Source organism: Caretta caretta, chromosome 11, assembly GCF_965140235.1.
Source record: "Caretta caretta isolate rCarCar2 chromosome 11, rCarCar1.hap1, whole genome shotgun sequence".
Lineage (NCBI taxonomy): Eukaryota > Metazoa > Chordata > Testudines > Cheloniidae > Caretta > Caretta caretta.
This window is the reverse complement of record NC_134216.1, coordinates 36,004,223-36,021,760: the sequence shown is the minus strand read 5'-3', so window position 1 is coordinate 36,021,760 and position 17,538 is coordinate 36,004,223. Positions and strand designations below refer to the sequence as shown.

At 40.5% G+C, this 17,538-nt stretch overlaps 1 protein-coding gene across 4 annotated transcripts in view; it reads left to right on the top strand.

Annotated features, from left to right (window-relative positions):
- COBLL1 (cordon-bleu WH2 repeat protein like 1) overlaps positions 1-17,538 on the top strand; it is a 118,408-nt gene that overhangs the window by 58,554 nt on the left and 42,316 nt on the right. For 3 of the 4 annotated variants that reach the window (XM_075117894.1, XM_075117895.1, XM_048869876.2), the window contains one exon: positions 7,872-8,057. In XM_075117894.1, the coding sequence (XP_074973995.1) occupies positions 7,872-8,057 (186 nt within the window). Of the gene's footprint in view, positions 1-4,552; positions 4,663-7,871; positions 8,058-17,538 lie in introns of those variants that run through there. The other variant, XM_075117896.1, reaches the window with a different exon arrangement.

Below are 17,538 nucleotides of genomic sequence, written 5' to 3'. Positions count from 1 at the left end.
TAGCCTTACTGTGTGTTAGTCTGTATGAACTGTGACTGGGTTTGCGCTATATTGAATATACAATAGAAAATTAAATGCATACTTAACTTTAGCTAAGAGCTAACTATCTAACAGCATCTTCAAGCCCAGCATTGGAAATATAATAATTCCATATTTTGATAGAACAAAGAGGATATCAGTTGTCCAGTTAAGATGGACAATCAGATTTAAGTGTATTAAAAAGGAATGCAGCATATGTGATGTGATGTGTCCAATGAAAGCCCTTTAAGCCCCAACTGCTGCAACAGCGGTCATATCCTCCTCGGCCGAGGCAAGATATTTACAGGTGCAGGGGTAGGAATGACATGGCCAGGGCCTGACTAAGCCTTCGTTGGGCTCAAAACAGACATTTTGATGGTGTGTTTGAGAACGGAGCACCTGTCTCAATTCTAGATCCTTCCCCATGTTTTTGAACCGTCTATCACACTTCTGCCAGGCGTGGTCTCAGATAACATTGGACCACTGGGTTCTTTGCATGGTGGAAGTGGGATAGTCTCTCCAATTCTGCTCCTACCCTCCCACCCTGCTTCCTTGTCCCTCTTGAGGGACCCCTCTCATGAGCAACTCCTCATCCAGGAGGTGCAGGTGCTCCTTGCCATAGGAGCGGTGTCGGAGGTTCCTCAGGAACTAAGGGTCAAGGGATTCTGTTCCTGATATTTCCTAATCCCTAAAGCAAAGGGGATGGGGGTCTCAGACCCATTCTAGACCTGCAAGGACTCAAGAAGTTCATGGTAAAGAGGGAGACCATGTGGAACTTCAACAATACAATTATCCCTTCTCTGGATCGGGAGACTGGTTCGCTGCCCTCGACATGAAAGATGCGTATTTTCACATAGCAATTTGCCCTGCACACAGACGTGTTTTTTAAGGTTCGTGATCGAGCAAAAACAGTATCGGTTCACGGTCCTTTCCTTTGGACTATCGACAGCCCCATGAGTGTTCACCAAGTGCATGTCCGTGGTAGCAGCCTTCCTCCGAAGGAGACAGGTGCAGGTGGAGTCTGGTCACATCCACGTTTGAGAGACTCTGTCTCCTCCTCAATGTGAACAAGTCAACCTTGTCACCAACCCAGAGAATAGTTTATTGGAGCAGTGTTGGACTCTGTCTAGGCAAGAGCATGTCTGCCGGAGTCCTGATTCCAAGCTATGACCAGCATCATTCGATGCATAATAGAGTACCCAACTATTACAGCGAGGAATTGCCTCAGTCTCCTCGGTCGCGTGGCTGCCTGCATGTACATGGTCTGGCATGCCAGGCTGATGCTCAGGCCTCTACAGATGTCTCTCACTTCGACATACTGCCCAGGGCGCAACAACCTGGGTTTAGTGGTCATGGTGCCACAGAAGGTACTAGAGCCATTCCAGTGGTGGGTCAGCGCTTGAATAGTCTGCGAGGGAGTCCCCTTCAGCAACCCTCAACCTTCCTTGTCTGGGGTGCACATCTGTGAGATCTCTGAATGCAGGGCTTCTGAGCACAGGATGAGCTCTCTTTCCATATCAATATCAAGGAGCTCAGAGCTGTGCAATTTGCTTGCCAGGGTTTTCAGTCTCAACTGCAAGGCCAGTATGTGGTAGTTATGATGGACAACACCACTGCAATGTTTTATATCAACAAGCAGGGTGGAACCCAGTCCTCGCCCCTCTGCCAGGAGGCTCTCAGGCTCTGGGAATTCTGTATAGCCCACTCCATTCACCTAGAAGCATCCCATCTGCCAGGAGTCCAGAACGTACTGGTGGACCACCTCAGCAGGTCCCTCCACAACCACAAGTGGTCCATCTGGCCGGACGTCATTCACTCCTTTTTCAGAGGTGGGGGGTTCCCCCAGGTTGACCTATTTGCCACTCAGAGAACAGGAAGTGCCCAGTGTTTTGCTCCTTCCAGAAAAGCAGCCCAGGCTCAATCACAGATGCATTCCTGCTACCCTGGGGAGGCCGTCTGCTCTATGCCTTTCCCCCAGTCCCTCTCATGGACAAGGTCCTGCTCAAGGTCCGCAGTGATGGGCGGAAGTAATTCTCATGCCACCAACGTGGCCTCTTCAGCACTGGTACACCATGCAGAGAGGCTGCACTCTCTGCATGTTCGGCGAGCACTAGCCTTCTACATCGAGCGCACTAAGCCATTCAGGAAGTTGAACCAGTTGTTCGTAGCAGTGGCAGACCAGATGAAAGGACTCCTGGTCTCATCTTCCTGGATCACGTCCTGCATCCGCATGTGCTACAAGCTGGCCAAGACACCAGCTCCTGCACTTACAGCACACTCCACAAGGCACAGGCCTCATCGGCGGTGTTCCTAGCCCAGGTCCCGATACAAGAAATCTGCAGGGCAGCAACTTGGTCCCGGGTGCATATGTTCACCTCTCATTACACCAGGATGCCAGAGATGATGTAGCTTTTGGCAGAGCGGTGCTCCAATCAGTGATTCCATAACTCCAACCCCATCGCCTAGGTAAGGCTTGGGAATCAATCTAATTGGAATCGATGTGAGCAATCACTTGGAAAAAAAATGGTTATTCACCTTCTTGTAACTGATGTTCTTTAAGATGTGTTGCTCATATCCATTCCAAACCCACCCACCTTCCCCTCTGTCGTGGTAACCAGCAAGAAGGAACTGAGGAGGCACCGGGTCAGCAGGGTCATATATTGAGCTCCATGAAGGCGCCATTCTAGGGGGCTCCAGAGCCAAGCCAATGGGTGTTGCTAGGGGAAAAACTTTCCGACGACTGTGCACGTGGTGCGCACACACCTAATTGGAATGGACATGAGCAACACATCTCGAAGAACAACAGTTATGAGAAGGTGAGTAACCGTTTTTTGTGTGTCACTAACTTGAGAGCTATGTAGTTCTAATTTTGTATTTATTTTATTATTTCTTATTTTGATTTAATAAGAAATATTTAAAGATTTAAAGAAAATATAAAAAAATAACTTTATGCAGTCTCTCTACACCCTAGTAACATTTCAGTTTAGAATTACAAAATAACACCCACCAGCATAATGCAGTAGAAAAGTCGTGTTCCAGGCCAGACAGAATATAATTGATACTTTGTGGTGACTTGCTTGGACTAATTTTAGAATCACTTTTATATTTTTATGGCAGGCGTTACCAGGTGACACTGTTACACACAATCTTCCAAGTTCTATTTTTTTTTTTAAGCATGTAAGCAAATGTTCACTGTTGGAGAGGCATGCTGCGTTGGTGTCAATTTCGGGTTCTGTGTGGTTCTGTGTAAAAACGGTGGGAGATGGGCAAGCAGCTAGAAAATTTGGTCTCTGATTAGTGTCAATTCTTGAGGCAGAGTTGCTCCCTGGGAACAGGGCATTGGTATTAGGATGAGATTCCTGAAATAAGGGATTGCCTGCATGCTGTTTAATCACCTCTCTTGAAGAACTGGTATATATGTGTAAATAAAATAAGTTAAACTTAGTATATACCCAGATTCCACATCACAGATTTCACCTGGGGAAAGGGAGCCACCAAAGAAGTGGGAAACAACAACAACAAGGGGGGCGGGATGGGGTAAGGGAGAGGAAATGAATAAGACAAAAAGGATTAAAAACAGAGTAAAGGACAAAAGAGTGAAGACAAAAGGGGTGTGTGTGTGCCACCAAATGAAATGAATAGGCAGCAGGTTTAAAACAAAGAAAAGGAAGTGTTTCTTCACACAATGCACAGTCAACCATGTAATGCTGACGGGAGAGAGCGCTCCCGTTGACATAATAAAACCAGCTCAATGAGCAGCGGAGCTATGTCAGCGGGAGAGTGTTTCCCGCCGACGTAGCGTTGTGTACATGAGCACTTATGCAGGCAAAACTTATGTTGCTCAGAGGTGTTCTTTTTCACACCCTGAGTGACAAAAGTTTTGCCGACATAAGTGCTAATGTAGCCCTGGCCTCAGTTCTATATCTTTCTTCAGCATAAACTGCCATTGTATGAATTGGGTTATGGTTTTATGATGTGGACAAATGTAAACTTTGGGTTAACTCATATTGTTAGTGACATCTGATAGCTCTGAGACCAGACCTCCAGCAGTGAAGGCAATTGCATTCGCCTACTTGGTTAGAGAAGTAATATTAACCCATCAATGCTTGTTGAACAAATCTTGCCCTCCTCTTTAGTTTTTAAGGGTTAAAAGCCAACAAGAGCAGTTCTGACCCATTCAGTGCAAGTATCATCCTAGGCATCTTAAAGAAGTAAAAACAGGCTAAAAGAGGGAGAATTGGTTTATTCTGCATTGTTAGAACTTGTTTTATTTGATAAAATGTACATATTTAACAATTTTTAGTGGTACCACTTTTGTTTTTGTCACTAGTTTCTTCTTTTAACCTATATAAAAACCAGAGTATCCACCTTAAAAAAAAAAAATAGTGATTCACAAACTGTTTTCTGAAGTTTTCATGTAACCCAGAAATAACCCTGGCGTGCTGCCCATGCTGACCAAAGTTAATTAAGTACCCGTTAGCTCCATGCATTTGAATTTCTCACAGAGGAGTTGTAAACCCAAACTAACAACACTGATTTAAGCTCTGTAACCCTGTATATAAACAAATTTAATTTTTTTTAAAATAAATATATGAATGGAGGAAGGTTCTGAATCTTCATCATGGTTGCTTGATTTGGAAAACTGTAAGTACTACTGATTTGTTTTATAGGGCAGGGGTTCTCAACCTTTTTCTCTCTGAGGCCCCCCTCGACATGCTATTAAAAACTCCAGGGCCCAGGGAGGGCTGGGGCCTTGGGCATAGGTGTAGTTTGACTTCTATTTTGGGGGCCGGGGGCCAGCAGGGCTTGAGCCACCTAAACATGGAGGGGTCCAGAGAGGGAGTGCCACTTCCACCCTCTGACTCACCTCAGCAGGCCACCCAGCCTGTCTGTGTTGGGGGAGGGGAGGCGCAACCAAAAATTAAAACTCAAATGTGGGGGGCTTAGCTCAAAAATTCTGAAAATTTTAGGGTGCAGGCAGGGAAGTAGCTCGATGCAGGTAAGGGGTAGCTGGGGTTGTGTGCACATGGGGTGGCTGTGGGTGCAGGGAGGGGGTAGCTAGGAGCTGTGTGCGGACAGGGGATAGCTCAGGGTGCAGGGAGGGTGTAGCTTCAGGGTATAGGGAGAGAGGTATTAGGGGTTGTGTGCTGGGAGGACTCCCCTGCGGTCCCTGTTTCCAGAGGGGTCTGCCAGCCATGGAACTGGGTCTCCTAATCTGGGCGGCTCTTACTGGCTGCCTCTGTGGGAGCAAAGGGGGCTGGGAGCTGAGGAGCAGCTTCAACCTGGGGCACCAGCAGGAGAAGTGGGAAAGCTGCCACTGCGTGCTCCGTGGCACAGCCAGAGCAGGAGCTATCCCGCACTGCCTGGCTCTGGCTTCCAGCCTTCAACCTGGCCAGGGGGTGGGGAGAGGTGACTGGGAGGGGGAGGTGTGGAGCTGCCCCCAGGACTGTTGAGCTCCTGCGCTGCAATTTGGGGGAGTGGTGCAATGCCCTCCATGAGCCCAACTTTGCCCAGGGGCTCAGGGCTTCAGCCCCACAGGGGCTTCAGCCACATGGCCCCACAGCCCCCTTGAAAGGGCTCACAGACCCCCGGTTGTGAACTGCTGTAGAGGATGTGAATAGTTAAATTATTCCGCTTGGACTTTTGAAGTTCAAAGCTCTTTAAGTACTTTCAGAAACAGACTGATTGGTCATGTGAAATCTTGTCACAATTTAGTAGTTACATAGTTTTGTTTTGCAATGCTACTGTGGACCTTGCTGTTTGTTCTTAAGTGTAAGTAGCTTTGAGCTTCAGTTTTTGCAGGGAAGGTATGTGTTCCATTCTCTGTATGCTAAAGCTTTGTTCTAATTTCGTGCATTGTAGGTCATTGCAAGTAATCAGAGTAATTGACATTTCTTTGGGCTTGCATTAAAAGTAAATTGCTTTCATTTGGGGCATGCAGATACTTAAAACATGTTTCTATATTGACCTTTATTTGTTTTTTGTAGTGAGTGCAACTTCAGCATTCCCTTAACAATTAGATGAAGGATATAAAAGCAAAGAGATTATACAAGTTAATACATGCCTTGAAGTTCTGTACATGAACTTTTCTTAAGCTGTACATTTTTGGGGAAATGTTTCAGGAATATATCCTTTTCCACTGAATATAAAGTTCATACTTTTTCAAATACTTCCCTCATGTTCAGCTCAATGTTTTAAAGTTATGGGAATTTTTTTAATAAGTTGTCAAGCTTCCTGAAGAGTTTCTGTAAATAAAGTATGACTGTTGCATCAATGGAAGAAAAGTCTACTGCATGTGTCTGGAAATTTTTTTGAATGCCGTAAAGTATTTTGTCACTGAAGACTGATTTCTGGTTGTTCTTTCAAACTGAGATATTACTTCAGGAATTTAAAGTATAATTTTGAGTAATGCCTTCTTGCAGTTTAATCACTCCCTTTTTGAGGATTGAGTTCACAAACCTTTCCCCTGAAATTTAAACACATTATTTACAAATGATTAAATAATAGGGGTTTCTTTGTCAGGGAAAATTATACTGTTACTGTTTTTTTTTTTTTTTTTTAAATGTCCTCAAAACCTAGGTTAGCACAAGTAGGTACTCTGTATACAGATGTTGCTGGTTTTTTTTCTGTATGTAACTTTTACATTTTTCACTCCTGCTTGTTGTCAAAGAAGTGTGACTTGCACCATATTGCAATTTAAACTCATACTATGTGCAGCTTACGTCCAGTGGGTAATTTATACCACAATTTATGTCACAACTGAGTTTGGCACAGAAACTTCAGGCTACATCAGTTAACAGTCTTCTTTTTAAAGGAAAAAGAGTAGTATGATCCTGGTCAGACACAGCAGATGATAAAACATTTTATTCTTAAACTGCAAGTTTATTTCCATATTTTATTTATATTTCTGTGGAGCATATATCACAGCTGGGTTAACTGTAAGGGGAGGAGAAGTGAGAGATGTTGGTGGTGTGATGGCACAATATTGTTGCTGATAGGTCTTGCATGAAATTGTTATTTTATTAATGCACCAATATAACTAGGCTAGATGTCACATATAATTCACTTCTGCCCCTGCAGGTTTCAAAGCCGAACAAGTAGACAACACAAACTGTCAAAAATAACATTTGAATATAACAATTAATAATATGTAGAAAACACTTTTGGTTTTTGCAATTTCATTGCCATTTTTATGAGTCTCATAAAGGTAATGACTGAATACTTCAAATCCTTAATATAGAAAGACAGAGATGATTTGGGAAAAGTAGAACTTTCCCAAGCCCACCTGCACTGTAGATTTAAGATGTGTGTATCATCAACAGAACATAGTTCCTGTGGCACTGTTGTATTACACGATGACTTCTCTATTTCACTAACAGAGTGTAATAAATCTTCTGGGGGATTTTACTATTGCAACATGAGAAAAACACTATTTTCTTCATTTAAAAAAACAAAACAAAAAAAATCTAAAAACATACATGTTGCATGATAGAAGGTGGTTTTGTTTTTGTTTATTTACAGTGTGAAAAATCACCATGTAAAACTGAATACAGTTTGGTTTTATTGGATCCTTAGTGTGGTTAAGTAATACATTTCTGTCATGATTCACCACCACTAACAACATTTTAACAATCCTTCTGTGAGATATTCAGGCACCTGGCTTGCACAACATGAGGGTGAAAGTAATATAATATTGGTCATTTTCACTCTGATATTCCTGTTGGGCCATAGGGAAAGCATTGTGTTGAGCATAATTATTCACTAACTGAATATTTTGACACTATATTGTACTATAAAAATGTAGTGCTTGTTGTATTTTTTGTTTACATTTCTGAATTCTTTTTTTATTTCAGAAGAAAAGCTAAAACTGAAGCTCCTCTTCCTCCATCTGAAACAAAAAACTTTGAAGTTTCTTCATTTGATGATACAGAACCAACTAATTACACCATGGAACAAAAAGAGAATATAACTGATAAAGACATAGAATTGTCTGTGGTCCTTCCAGGGGATGTGATCAAATCTACTACTGTTAATGGCAGGTATGGGTAGAAATTTTTTTTGAGAATGACATCCAGTTTCTACTGTCTGCGGTTACACTTTCCGGACAAACTTACACAGTCCTTAAATCCATACTCAAACTTGCACCTCTGAAGAAAATAAGTTGTTTAATTAGTGCTCTGATACTAATCACTTGTTAATGGGGAAAAATTCAAGTATATAGTTATATATTTCAGTACTCTTCTCCTCCCCCTTCTCCCCCCCAAAAAAGTGTGTTTTTCCAGACTTTAAGATTTAAAAACTTACTTATGGCAAGGAGTGTTAAGAACCAAACTAGCAAGAATGGAAGGGGTGAAATAATTTTATAAGTCATTGTGTGTGTTGCGTAAGAAGGCACCCAAGGTAGAGGGACTGTAGCTGCCCATCTCCACAAATGGATTCATTCTTACTCCTAGTTAAATCAATTATTCAAGGGTGAGTAACCTGTTATTTTATTCACATAGGAAGTGATGCCTTCAAGATTTTCTCACCAATCTCATTACTACTTCTAGATTGCAATGAATCCTAGAAACTGTGTCCTAAATGATGATGGGTGCCAAAAAGATTTTGATGCTTTCAAACTCTCTAAATTTTAAAAGAAATAGATGCTTTCTATCCAAGCCTCTGTTATATTAATGTTTTAATTGAATCTCTTAAAGTAAAGCCAATCAGAGAATAGAACATACTGTGACTGCAAGCCAGTAAATTTAAGTGAGGCTTTTCTTTGTGTACTGAGCCCACTCCAATTCAGAAAGCTCTGAAAACTAGCTGTTGTGGTGGAGTCAGAAATCCTACTATCCTAAAGCAAAGTGGAAAATGTATATAACATCTCAGTTCAACGTGGCAGACTTTACAAGAAAAGATAAATCTGTTGGTTGCATGATTTGCAGCAGGTTAAATGCCAGCTCGTTGCTTTCACAGTCTGGCAGATGAAATAAAGAACCCACATGTATATTTTGTTCTTCTTTGCTTGCCTCTGTGTTGTCCCTGTGTTTGTTTTTAATTATGTAACCTAAACTAGTAAGCAGCTGTATCCCCCTCATTACTTAATAAGCAATTTATCCTTGTATGGTTTGCTCCCTCATGTCTGCAGACTTTCCCCTTCAATAGAAAGGGCAAGCCTTTCACTTAGCAGAGTTATATTTGCCCTTTATTCACTAGGGTCTGTAATTGACAGAGTATCATAGCGCTTTTCTAGGCCCCAGATGATCTTAAAGAGAACTTTGATTTGAGGATAGTGTTTCTGAAAAAGGATACATCTTCTGAAATCATTTACTGAGGCAGTGAGAATGCCAAGATTCTTTGGTAAAGGAATTTTGCTTGTTCTCGCACCTAACTGAACTGTGGCTTGTATAATTTGTCAGTGTTCAGAAAGGTGGCTGCACAAGTTTATCAGATAAAATGTGAGCATACATGTGTCATTTAAGAACATAAAGTATACTGATTCTCTTGGCAGTTTTGTTATCCCATGAATTAGTGCTTTTAGTGGTGATTTCGCTGCTTAGTATGTGTGGTTTTTTTTTTTTTTTTTTTTTTTTTTTTTTTTACTGTTCTTGAAAGTGAGCAGCTGTTAGTGTTTGCTAGACCCATTCATAGTGCAGGGAGATACTGTGCAGGTTTCACCATTCTGCTCTGCAGATACACTTCTAACAACTGTATTTTTCTAGTCTTGGGTCTGTCTTGAGCAGAGATTGCTAATCATGTGTCCAGTTGTATGCTGGCATTGTTAGTCTGTGGAAAAACAGCAAGATCTACCTGGTTCTAAATATGTTATAGACAAATTACTTGTCAGTTTTTGTCTTATTCATTCCTCTGTTTAGACCCAAGAACAGATTTAAAATTCCTGAGCTGAAATCTAGTGTAGTATAGAAATTTAAACTGAGCACAGGAAAGAAAATAGGGAAGTTATATTTTCTTACAACCAACTGCATTTCTTCACTTTGCCCGAGTGTCAGAATGCCATAGAATGAATCCTCTGTGCAGTTTTCTGTGTTCTGCTGCACCACTTTGCTGAATGTGCAGTTAAGCTGAGCTTAGTGAGTTACAAATGGTTCCAGAAGAGCTGTGCTGAATCTGTGTTCTTTACATCCTTGGTGGATTTTTTTTTTTAAATCAGTTTCTGTGTACTTCCAGTCATTTAGGATATTCTTCCTAGTAATTTGTTGCTTTACTCTGTAGTTAGTGAATAACATGCTTTGCATGTTTTGCTGCCCCAGTTTTCAAAAACTGTTGTATTTATAATCATTAACAAATTATGTTTTTACCTTAAAAGTATGTTCTTTGTGTGTTTTGGGAGGGGGGAAAGGAGGAGTAAAGTGCAAAAGGATATAGGCTTAAGTAATTAGTCATATGGAAATGAAATAGATTTTTCCCAACCTGGAAGAATTTTGATGACTACTGACACAGTGCTGCCAACTTTCATGATGTTATCGTGAGCCTCATGGTATTTGTTGTTCTGAAAGTCCAAACCCCTGGAGTTAAGTGATTGAGAAGTTTAGCTGTTCTTGTTTTGTTTTGTTTTTAAAATACATTTCTAGTTCTCATTGTTTGGGAGAAAAGCTTGGAAATGTTACCCAATTGTACCCTAAAGATTCAAAATCCAGAAGATAGATAAAGGGTCTCCACAGGATTTTAAACCAGTCCAGTGATTCTTCCCCCCTCCGGACCTGACTTATGATTTTTGAATGTTTGGGCTTGGCAGTACTGATAACCTTTTAACTACTAACATTAGTTCCCTCAGAAGAGAAGTTCATTAGGTTGTTAAAAGTAGACTGTGTGAGTACTTCATTTGAATTCTGTAAACCTTTTTACAAGAAACCTGGCTACAAACTATTTCTACAGTTCTCCGTATAAGAGCAGTCAGTTACACAGAGCAAAAGTTACTTAACATTAACCATTGTAGTTTCCGTACTGTTAAAAGAAATGGAAAAAAAATCGTTTGAGTGCCCTTCCAACCTTCCAGTAATACTATATGATCTTGGCCACTTATGTTGGCTAGAGAATTCTTGTTAATCTTCCCAGTCAGGGCTAAAGATGAGGAGATTAGAGCTTGAACAGTGAGTAGTTCTGTGTGTGTGTGTGTGTGTGTGTGTATAAAATTAAATTATGTTGTGATGAGAGGTTCCCAAATATTTATTGCTCAGCATGTTGTAAACATACATTACATCTTTTTTCATTGCTTTAAAAGACATCTGGAGGCAGAAATAATTACTGTTCATTGCAAAATATAAAAACATTATTCAGAGAAACAGGTAAACTGGAGGCTTATGGAAAGGTATTTTAAGTGTGCAAATATGTTTTTGTAATCACTAATCACAAATGGTAATTTGGGAAAATTTATGTGACTTAACAACATAGAGGATGTGCAAAGAGCAACCCAGGATATACAGGGATGGCAAAGCCTTGTTTGTGTCCTTTGTGTTATTTGACGGCACAAGAAGGTTTCAGATTCAGAATAATTCACTGAATAATTAACTGTAAATACGTTTACTTTTTTAACTAATACCGCTAGTCAGATTAACATATCAACTATCATTTTCTTGTGGCTGTGTCATGTCTTATGGAAGGTTGATTATAAAAATATTTCGATCAAACAAAATTTAGCAGAAAATGCTACTTTAAAAATTACTCCAGCGTGTCATTTGGGTTACTTTTTAACAATTATTTACTGATGGACTCTGCCTTTTGACCTTCTGTGTCAGCTGCATCCATAAGTTGGCATGTAGACACAATTTACTTTGAGTCAGTCATGACACTAAGAATTATTTAACTACCAAGGATGTGTTACAACAACAAGGGGCCTCATTGAAGCATTTTTATCTTTAGTTTCTGGGATGGCCACAACTGCCAAAAAAAAAAAAAAAAAAAAAGTAGTGCAGTTGAAAACAAACTTTATGAACTGGTGATCATCGAATCATAGAAATGTGATGTGAAATCTTACTTCCAGGGAATGAATTAATACAAGAAGCCAAAAGAGTAATTCAGTTGTGTAGAAATATTTAAATAAAATTATGTGAAGAAACAAATGCAGTCATAATACTCTGAGATGGGGAGGAAAGGAGGGTGTGTGTGTGTGTGTGTGTGTGTTCAGATTGCTGGATACTCCCATTATAAAACCCTGTGTTCAGCTGCTTATAATTTTGCCAGACTAACCGTTCAAGCTGAGTTTTTCCATGCTGTGTGTCTGCCTCAGGCTGAAGCTTTGGAAAGTTTCAGCAAAAAGGTTCAGCAATTTTGGAGAATGAGGTTAAGGAAAAATAAATTTTTAGCCAACTTTGAAAAATTCTTACGATTATTTCCTGAGAAGCTGTAGTGCTTCTAGACTGTGGAGCAGGGACTTGATATCTGGCAGTGAGGTTGCCCTAGGTCAGGGAGGTGCCTTTTTGGCTATCCCTATTAAAATCTATCCAAATTGAGCCAGATTACATACCTGTGTAAATCACTGTTTGCACATGCTTGGTAGAGGTTTGTTAGAGGCTGGCAGCTAAATTTTCCAGACATTCTTTCTTTCTACACTGAGCATGCTCTATCTTCACAGAGTTTTATATGAGCCACGCTAACCACGTTCAGCCCTCATAGAGCTCACTGAGCATGCTCCAGCCCAGGACTGAACAAGCATTTTTGTGTGTGCAACTAGTGTGTCTGTTAGTCTGGCTCTGCTATGGTACCAGACACTAGAAATGAGGTCAGGAGACTCTCCTATACCTGTGCTGTCATGCTCCCCTTACTGTTGCCCAGGCATGTAAAGGGTAGAAGGAGGAACAGCCTACATTGACTGCAAAGAGGTGAGGATAAGAGTTGGGGATTCAGGAATGGTCTTGGGTGCATCTACTAACTTGAGAATGCTTGATTTTTCAACCTTAATGTTCTTCTAATGTGTTTTTAATGGAGAATCACATTTATTTAAGCTTTGGTTAGAAAGGTAGAAAGCAGATGTGGCTGAAAAGTTATGGCACTGAAACTCCTAATATTACAATGAAGCTGTCTTCAATAAAAGGTTGTACATGATTCAAATATATATAATTTTATGTCAGTAAAGTTCACAGAGCTAATTTCTTCTTTTTGTGTTAGGACATCTGGGCTGACAAATACATAGCAGTGGGGTAATCAGATGCCTAAAGTTTCTTGTAGCAAAGACCTCTCTTACTGAATTTATTTCAACTTTCTTCGTAATATTTTTTTCCAGTTTGTGAGCCAGTATTCCCATTAGTGTTAGCAATGAAGAAAATATTGAGAGATGATGTCACCTGTACTACAGAATGTGGCTGGCTTCTTTTTGTTTCAGACACTGTGCAGAAATAGGATATTGCCAAATCCTGCTTCATATGTTTGCTTTCAAAATCCACTTTTAAAGGTTAAGATTTTGATTATGGTATCATAAATCGGGGGGATGTAGCTGGAAGCAACATTTGTTTAAGCCACAGTAGCAGCCTAAAAAGACCTGCACATAAGAGCAAGGAGGACCTTTGTGCTCTGAACATTAGCATTCTCCCCGCATTAAATCTTGGAAGCTTTGTGAAATACTTCTTCATGCCCCTTTTCCCTACTCCAAATGAAGCCCACTGTTGTTCACTTGGATCATCCCAACGTGGACTGAGTTGGGGTTTAGGATTTTGGAGAGGTTCAGGGAAATGGATTTTTTTGTGCCTAAAATATAGTTCCCTTTATATGTAAAGGAGGAGATCTTTGTCTCTGCTCTTGTCTCCCACCTGCAACACCAGGACCGGGGATGCCCAGCCGGTAGAGCTAGAGTCTGTGCTTAGTTACCAACCTTTTAAATAAAATGAATAGATTTTTCTCTCTATAAGCTGGGAGCCATTGAGCTGATGGAGCCGCTGTCTCCGTTCTTGTTCAGCCATAGGGAGATGAGAATGTAATGGTCAGTCTCAGCAGCCCATCCTCTTTCCTTCTATCCACTTAGATTCATAGATTCCAAGGCCAGAAGGGACCATTGTGATCATCTAATCTGACCCCCTGTGTAACACAGGCCAGAGAACTTCCTCAAAATCATTCCAGGAGTGTATCTTTTAGAAAAACTTCCAATTTTGAATTAAAAATTGTCAGTGATGCAGAACCTGCCCAGGACTCTTGGTAAATTGTTTCTATGGTTAATAACTCTCACTGTTAAAAATTTTACACCTTATTTCCAGTCTGAATTTATCTGTCTTCAATTTCCAGCTACAAGAATTGTGTTATACCTTTCTCTGCTAGATTGAAGAGCCCAATGTTAAATATTTGTTTTGCATGTATATACTTATAGACTCTAATCAAGTTACCCCTTAACCTTCTCTTTGTTCAGTATAAATAGATGGAGAACTTTGATTCTGTCACTAGAAGGCATGTTCTCTAATCCTTTAATCGTTCTTATGGCTCTTCTCCAACTTATAAACTTCCTTCTTGAATTTTGGGCACCAGAATTGGACACAGTATTACAGCAGCAGTTACACCAATGCCAGATACAGAGATAAAAATAACCTCTCTACTCCTACTTGAGATTTGCCTGTTTGTGCGTCCCAGGGTTGCATTGGCTCTTTTGGCCACAGTGTGACACTGGGAGCTCATGTTCAGCTGATTATCCACCACAACCACCAAATCTTTTTCGCAGTCGCCCCCATCCTGAAAGTAAGGTCTGTATTCTTTGTTTTTAGATGTATACATTTACATTTAGCCTTATTAAAACACACATTGTTTGCCCAGTGTACCAAGCGATCCAGATTGCTCTGAATCAGTGAACGGTCCTCTTCATTATTTGCCACTCCCCCAGTTTTTGGGTCCTCTGCAAAGTTTTATCAGTGATCACTTGGGTGGGAGAGACTACTTCTTCTCGAAGGGTGGGAGCACAAGGAAGAGGACAGCAATTTCTTTCTTCCTTCCTGCCAGTGGGAAAGAAAATGATGTGTGAAGGGGAAAGGGTGAGATCAGTGCTCAGGAATGGTTTCCCTGAGTGGAAATGTAATTGATCTTGTGAAGAGCTTACAGATGAGTTTCTTACTGCACCCCTCAGGCGGGCATGTACTGACGGGATGAAGGCACAGAAGTTTTTTCCATCCTCCTACACAAACCCAGTACAAGATTGAAGGCTACTTGATGCTTTTGAATCAGATTCATTTTTTCCAGGCAAGTGCTGCCTCCTGCTGCTTAAGCAGGTAATGAGACATTCCTCTAGGAGATGAAGAGGAAAGAATAAACATAAAAATAGAGCAGAATTTAGCCTATAATATCCTAGCGCTCAATGGTGGCAGATGGACTGTAAAGCATCCCTCTGCTAACATGATCCTGAATTTAGGAGTAAGTTCTTTTGAATAATTCCAACATTTGAAAGTGTGCTTGTTCTGTTGTGTGTCCAGGGCTATGATTCCAGCCCCGAAGCCTGAATGAAGCTTGCTTAGGAAATAAGCAGTGCTAGAACCAGCAAGAAGTAGTTTAAATATAGGAATCATAACCTGGGTTAATTTTAAAAGTTAAAAATTAAATCATGGCATTAAAAACATCCTCCTATTACTTATGTTCAGTCTCTACTAAGCAAAGACCAGTCTTTCTGTGTGTCTTATGTTTGTGAAGATGAATTTAAGGTACCTATTCTCCTTCAAAATAGTTTTATTCACAGAATTGTGTCCAGGACAAAATTCTAGACAACACTGCCTCAAAGTCTGCTCAGTTTCATGATTGCTTTGGGAATGTGTATGGGTTTTAACTTCAATTGAACATCCTATATTTCCTCTGATATGGTCCTAGAAATGTAAGTTATGTTCCAATGCTAATGAATTAATCCCTTCACCACAAGGTTGTGTGTATAGCAAGCTGGTGCTGAGGAAATAAACCACAGCTTTTCCACTTCCTGCACTAATATATAATATTACTATGTTTTAAAAAAAGCATGGCAAAGAACATTAAGGTTGCAATCAACTCAAAAGTTAGGAAATGCCAGAATTAAGTTTGCCTGTGCAGCATTACTTCGGCCCCTTTGTGTGTCTGGATTATTATCATCAACGATCTACAGCCTATCCTGGAAAATGATTCCTCACTCTCACAGACCTTGGGAAGCAGGCTAATCCTTGCTTACAGACAGCCCCCCAACCTGAAGCAAATACTCACCAGCAACAACACACCACACCACAGAAACACTAACCCAGGAGCCAGTCCCTGTAACAAACCCTGTGGCCTACTCTGTTCCCATATCTACTCTAGTGACACCATCACAGGACCCAACCACATGAGCCACACCATCGGGGCTCATTCACCTGAACATCTACTAATGTGATATATGTCATCATGTGCCAATAATGCCCTTCTGCCATTTACATTGGCCAAACCGGACAGTCTCTATGTAAAAGAATAAATGGACACAAATCAGAAATCACCCTTCACACTTCAATCACAGTTCAGTCTCCCTGGACATTCTATAACAGATTTAAAAGTAGCTATACTTGAACAAAAAAACTTCAAAAGCAGACTTCAAAGAGAAACTGCAGAGTTACAATTCATTTGCAAATTTTACACCATTAATTTGGGCTTGAAATTATGCCCAAATAAATCTGTTAGTCTTTAAGGTGCCACCGGACTCCATGTTGTTTTTGTGGATACAGACTAACACGGATACCCCTCTGATACTGGATTATGATTAAAATCTCTATGGGAAGTTTTCTTCGCTCCAGGGTGGATGTAAATATGTCTCTGAAACTCTACAGCCTGGTAGTTATGGCTCTGGCCTGGAATATGAAAATCCCAGGTTAGTGCCCTAACCAACGGGCTATAGAGCCAGGCTATTGGGTATTCTGTGTTTGTGGATGAGGGATGGTGGTTGTGGTGGTTTCTCTTCCTCCGATGATTTTTCAGGCAACCTTAATTCTGGCATTTATTAACTTCTGAGTGTTCGACTCTGCAACCTTAATGTTCTTTTAGAAAAGTTTTTATTGTGTAACTTTTATATATAGTATGTATGCAGTATGTGAAAGCCCTCTGATGCAACTTTGTTGCTCTCTCTTTTTATGAAGTCATCTCTGCTCCTATTTGGGAATATATTGAGGAGTGGGGGAGAAGAGCACAGTTTGGCTTATATAGCCATTTTATTTGTACAGTATATCTAATCGTAATACAATGTATGAGTTAAAGTTTCCAGTTCAAAGTTCTTGGGAAAAATGTAATGTTTTGTGTTCTTTACACCATTGTATGTTTGTGTAGAAACAGGAAGGAATAAGTAAAGTAAAGAGTTAGTTGAAATAGTTTCATTGTGTGCCAAGATCAGGCTGGTTTTGGGGAAAATCCAAATTATGAATAACTGCAAATAGACTTTGAAAGTGTTCTTTATTAGATTCACAGTGATATTTTTATATGGCCATAGCAAGTAATTTGTTACTGAGGTTCAAATATCTAATTATCCTGCTCCCACAAGTCGGGAACTTTACTGTTATGAGTGGGTATGCTTTGGCACCTTTTTCCTTCTCCAGAAATCTGTTTCCAAGTGTGTATTTTCTAGGTGCTATA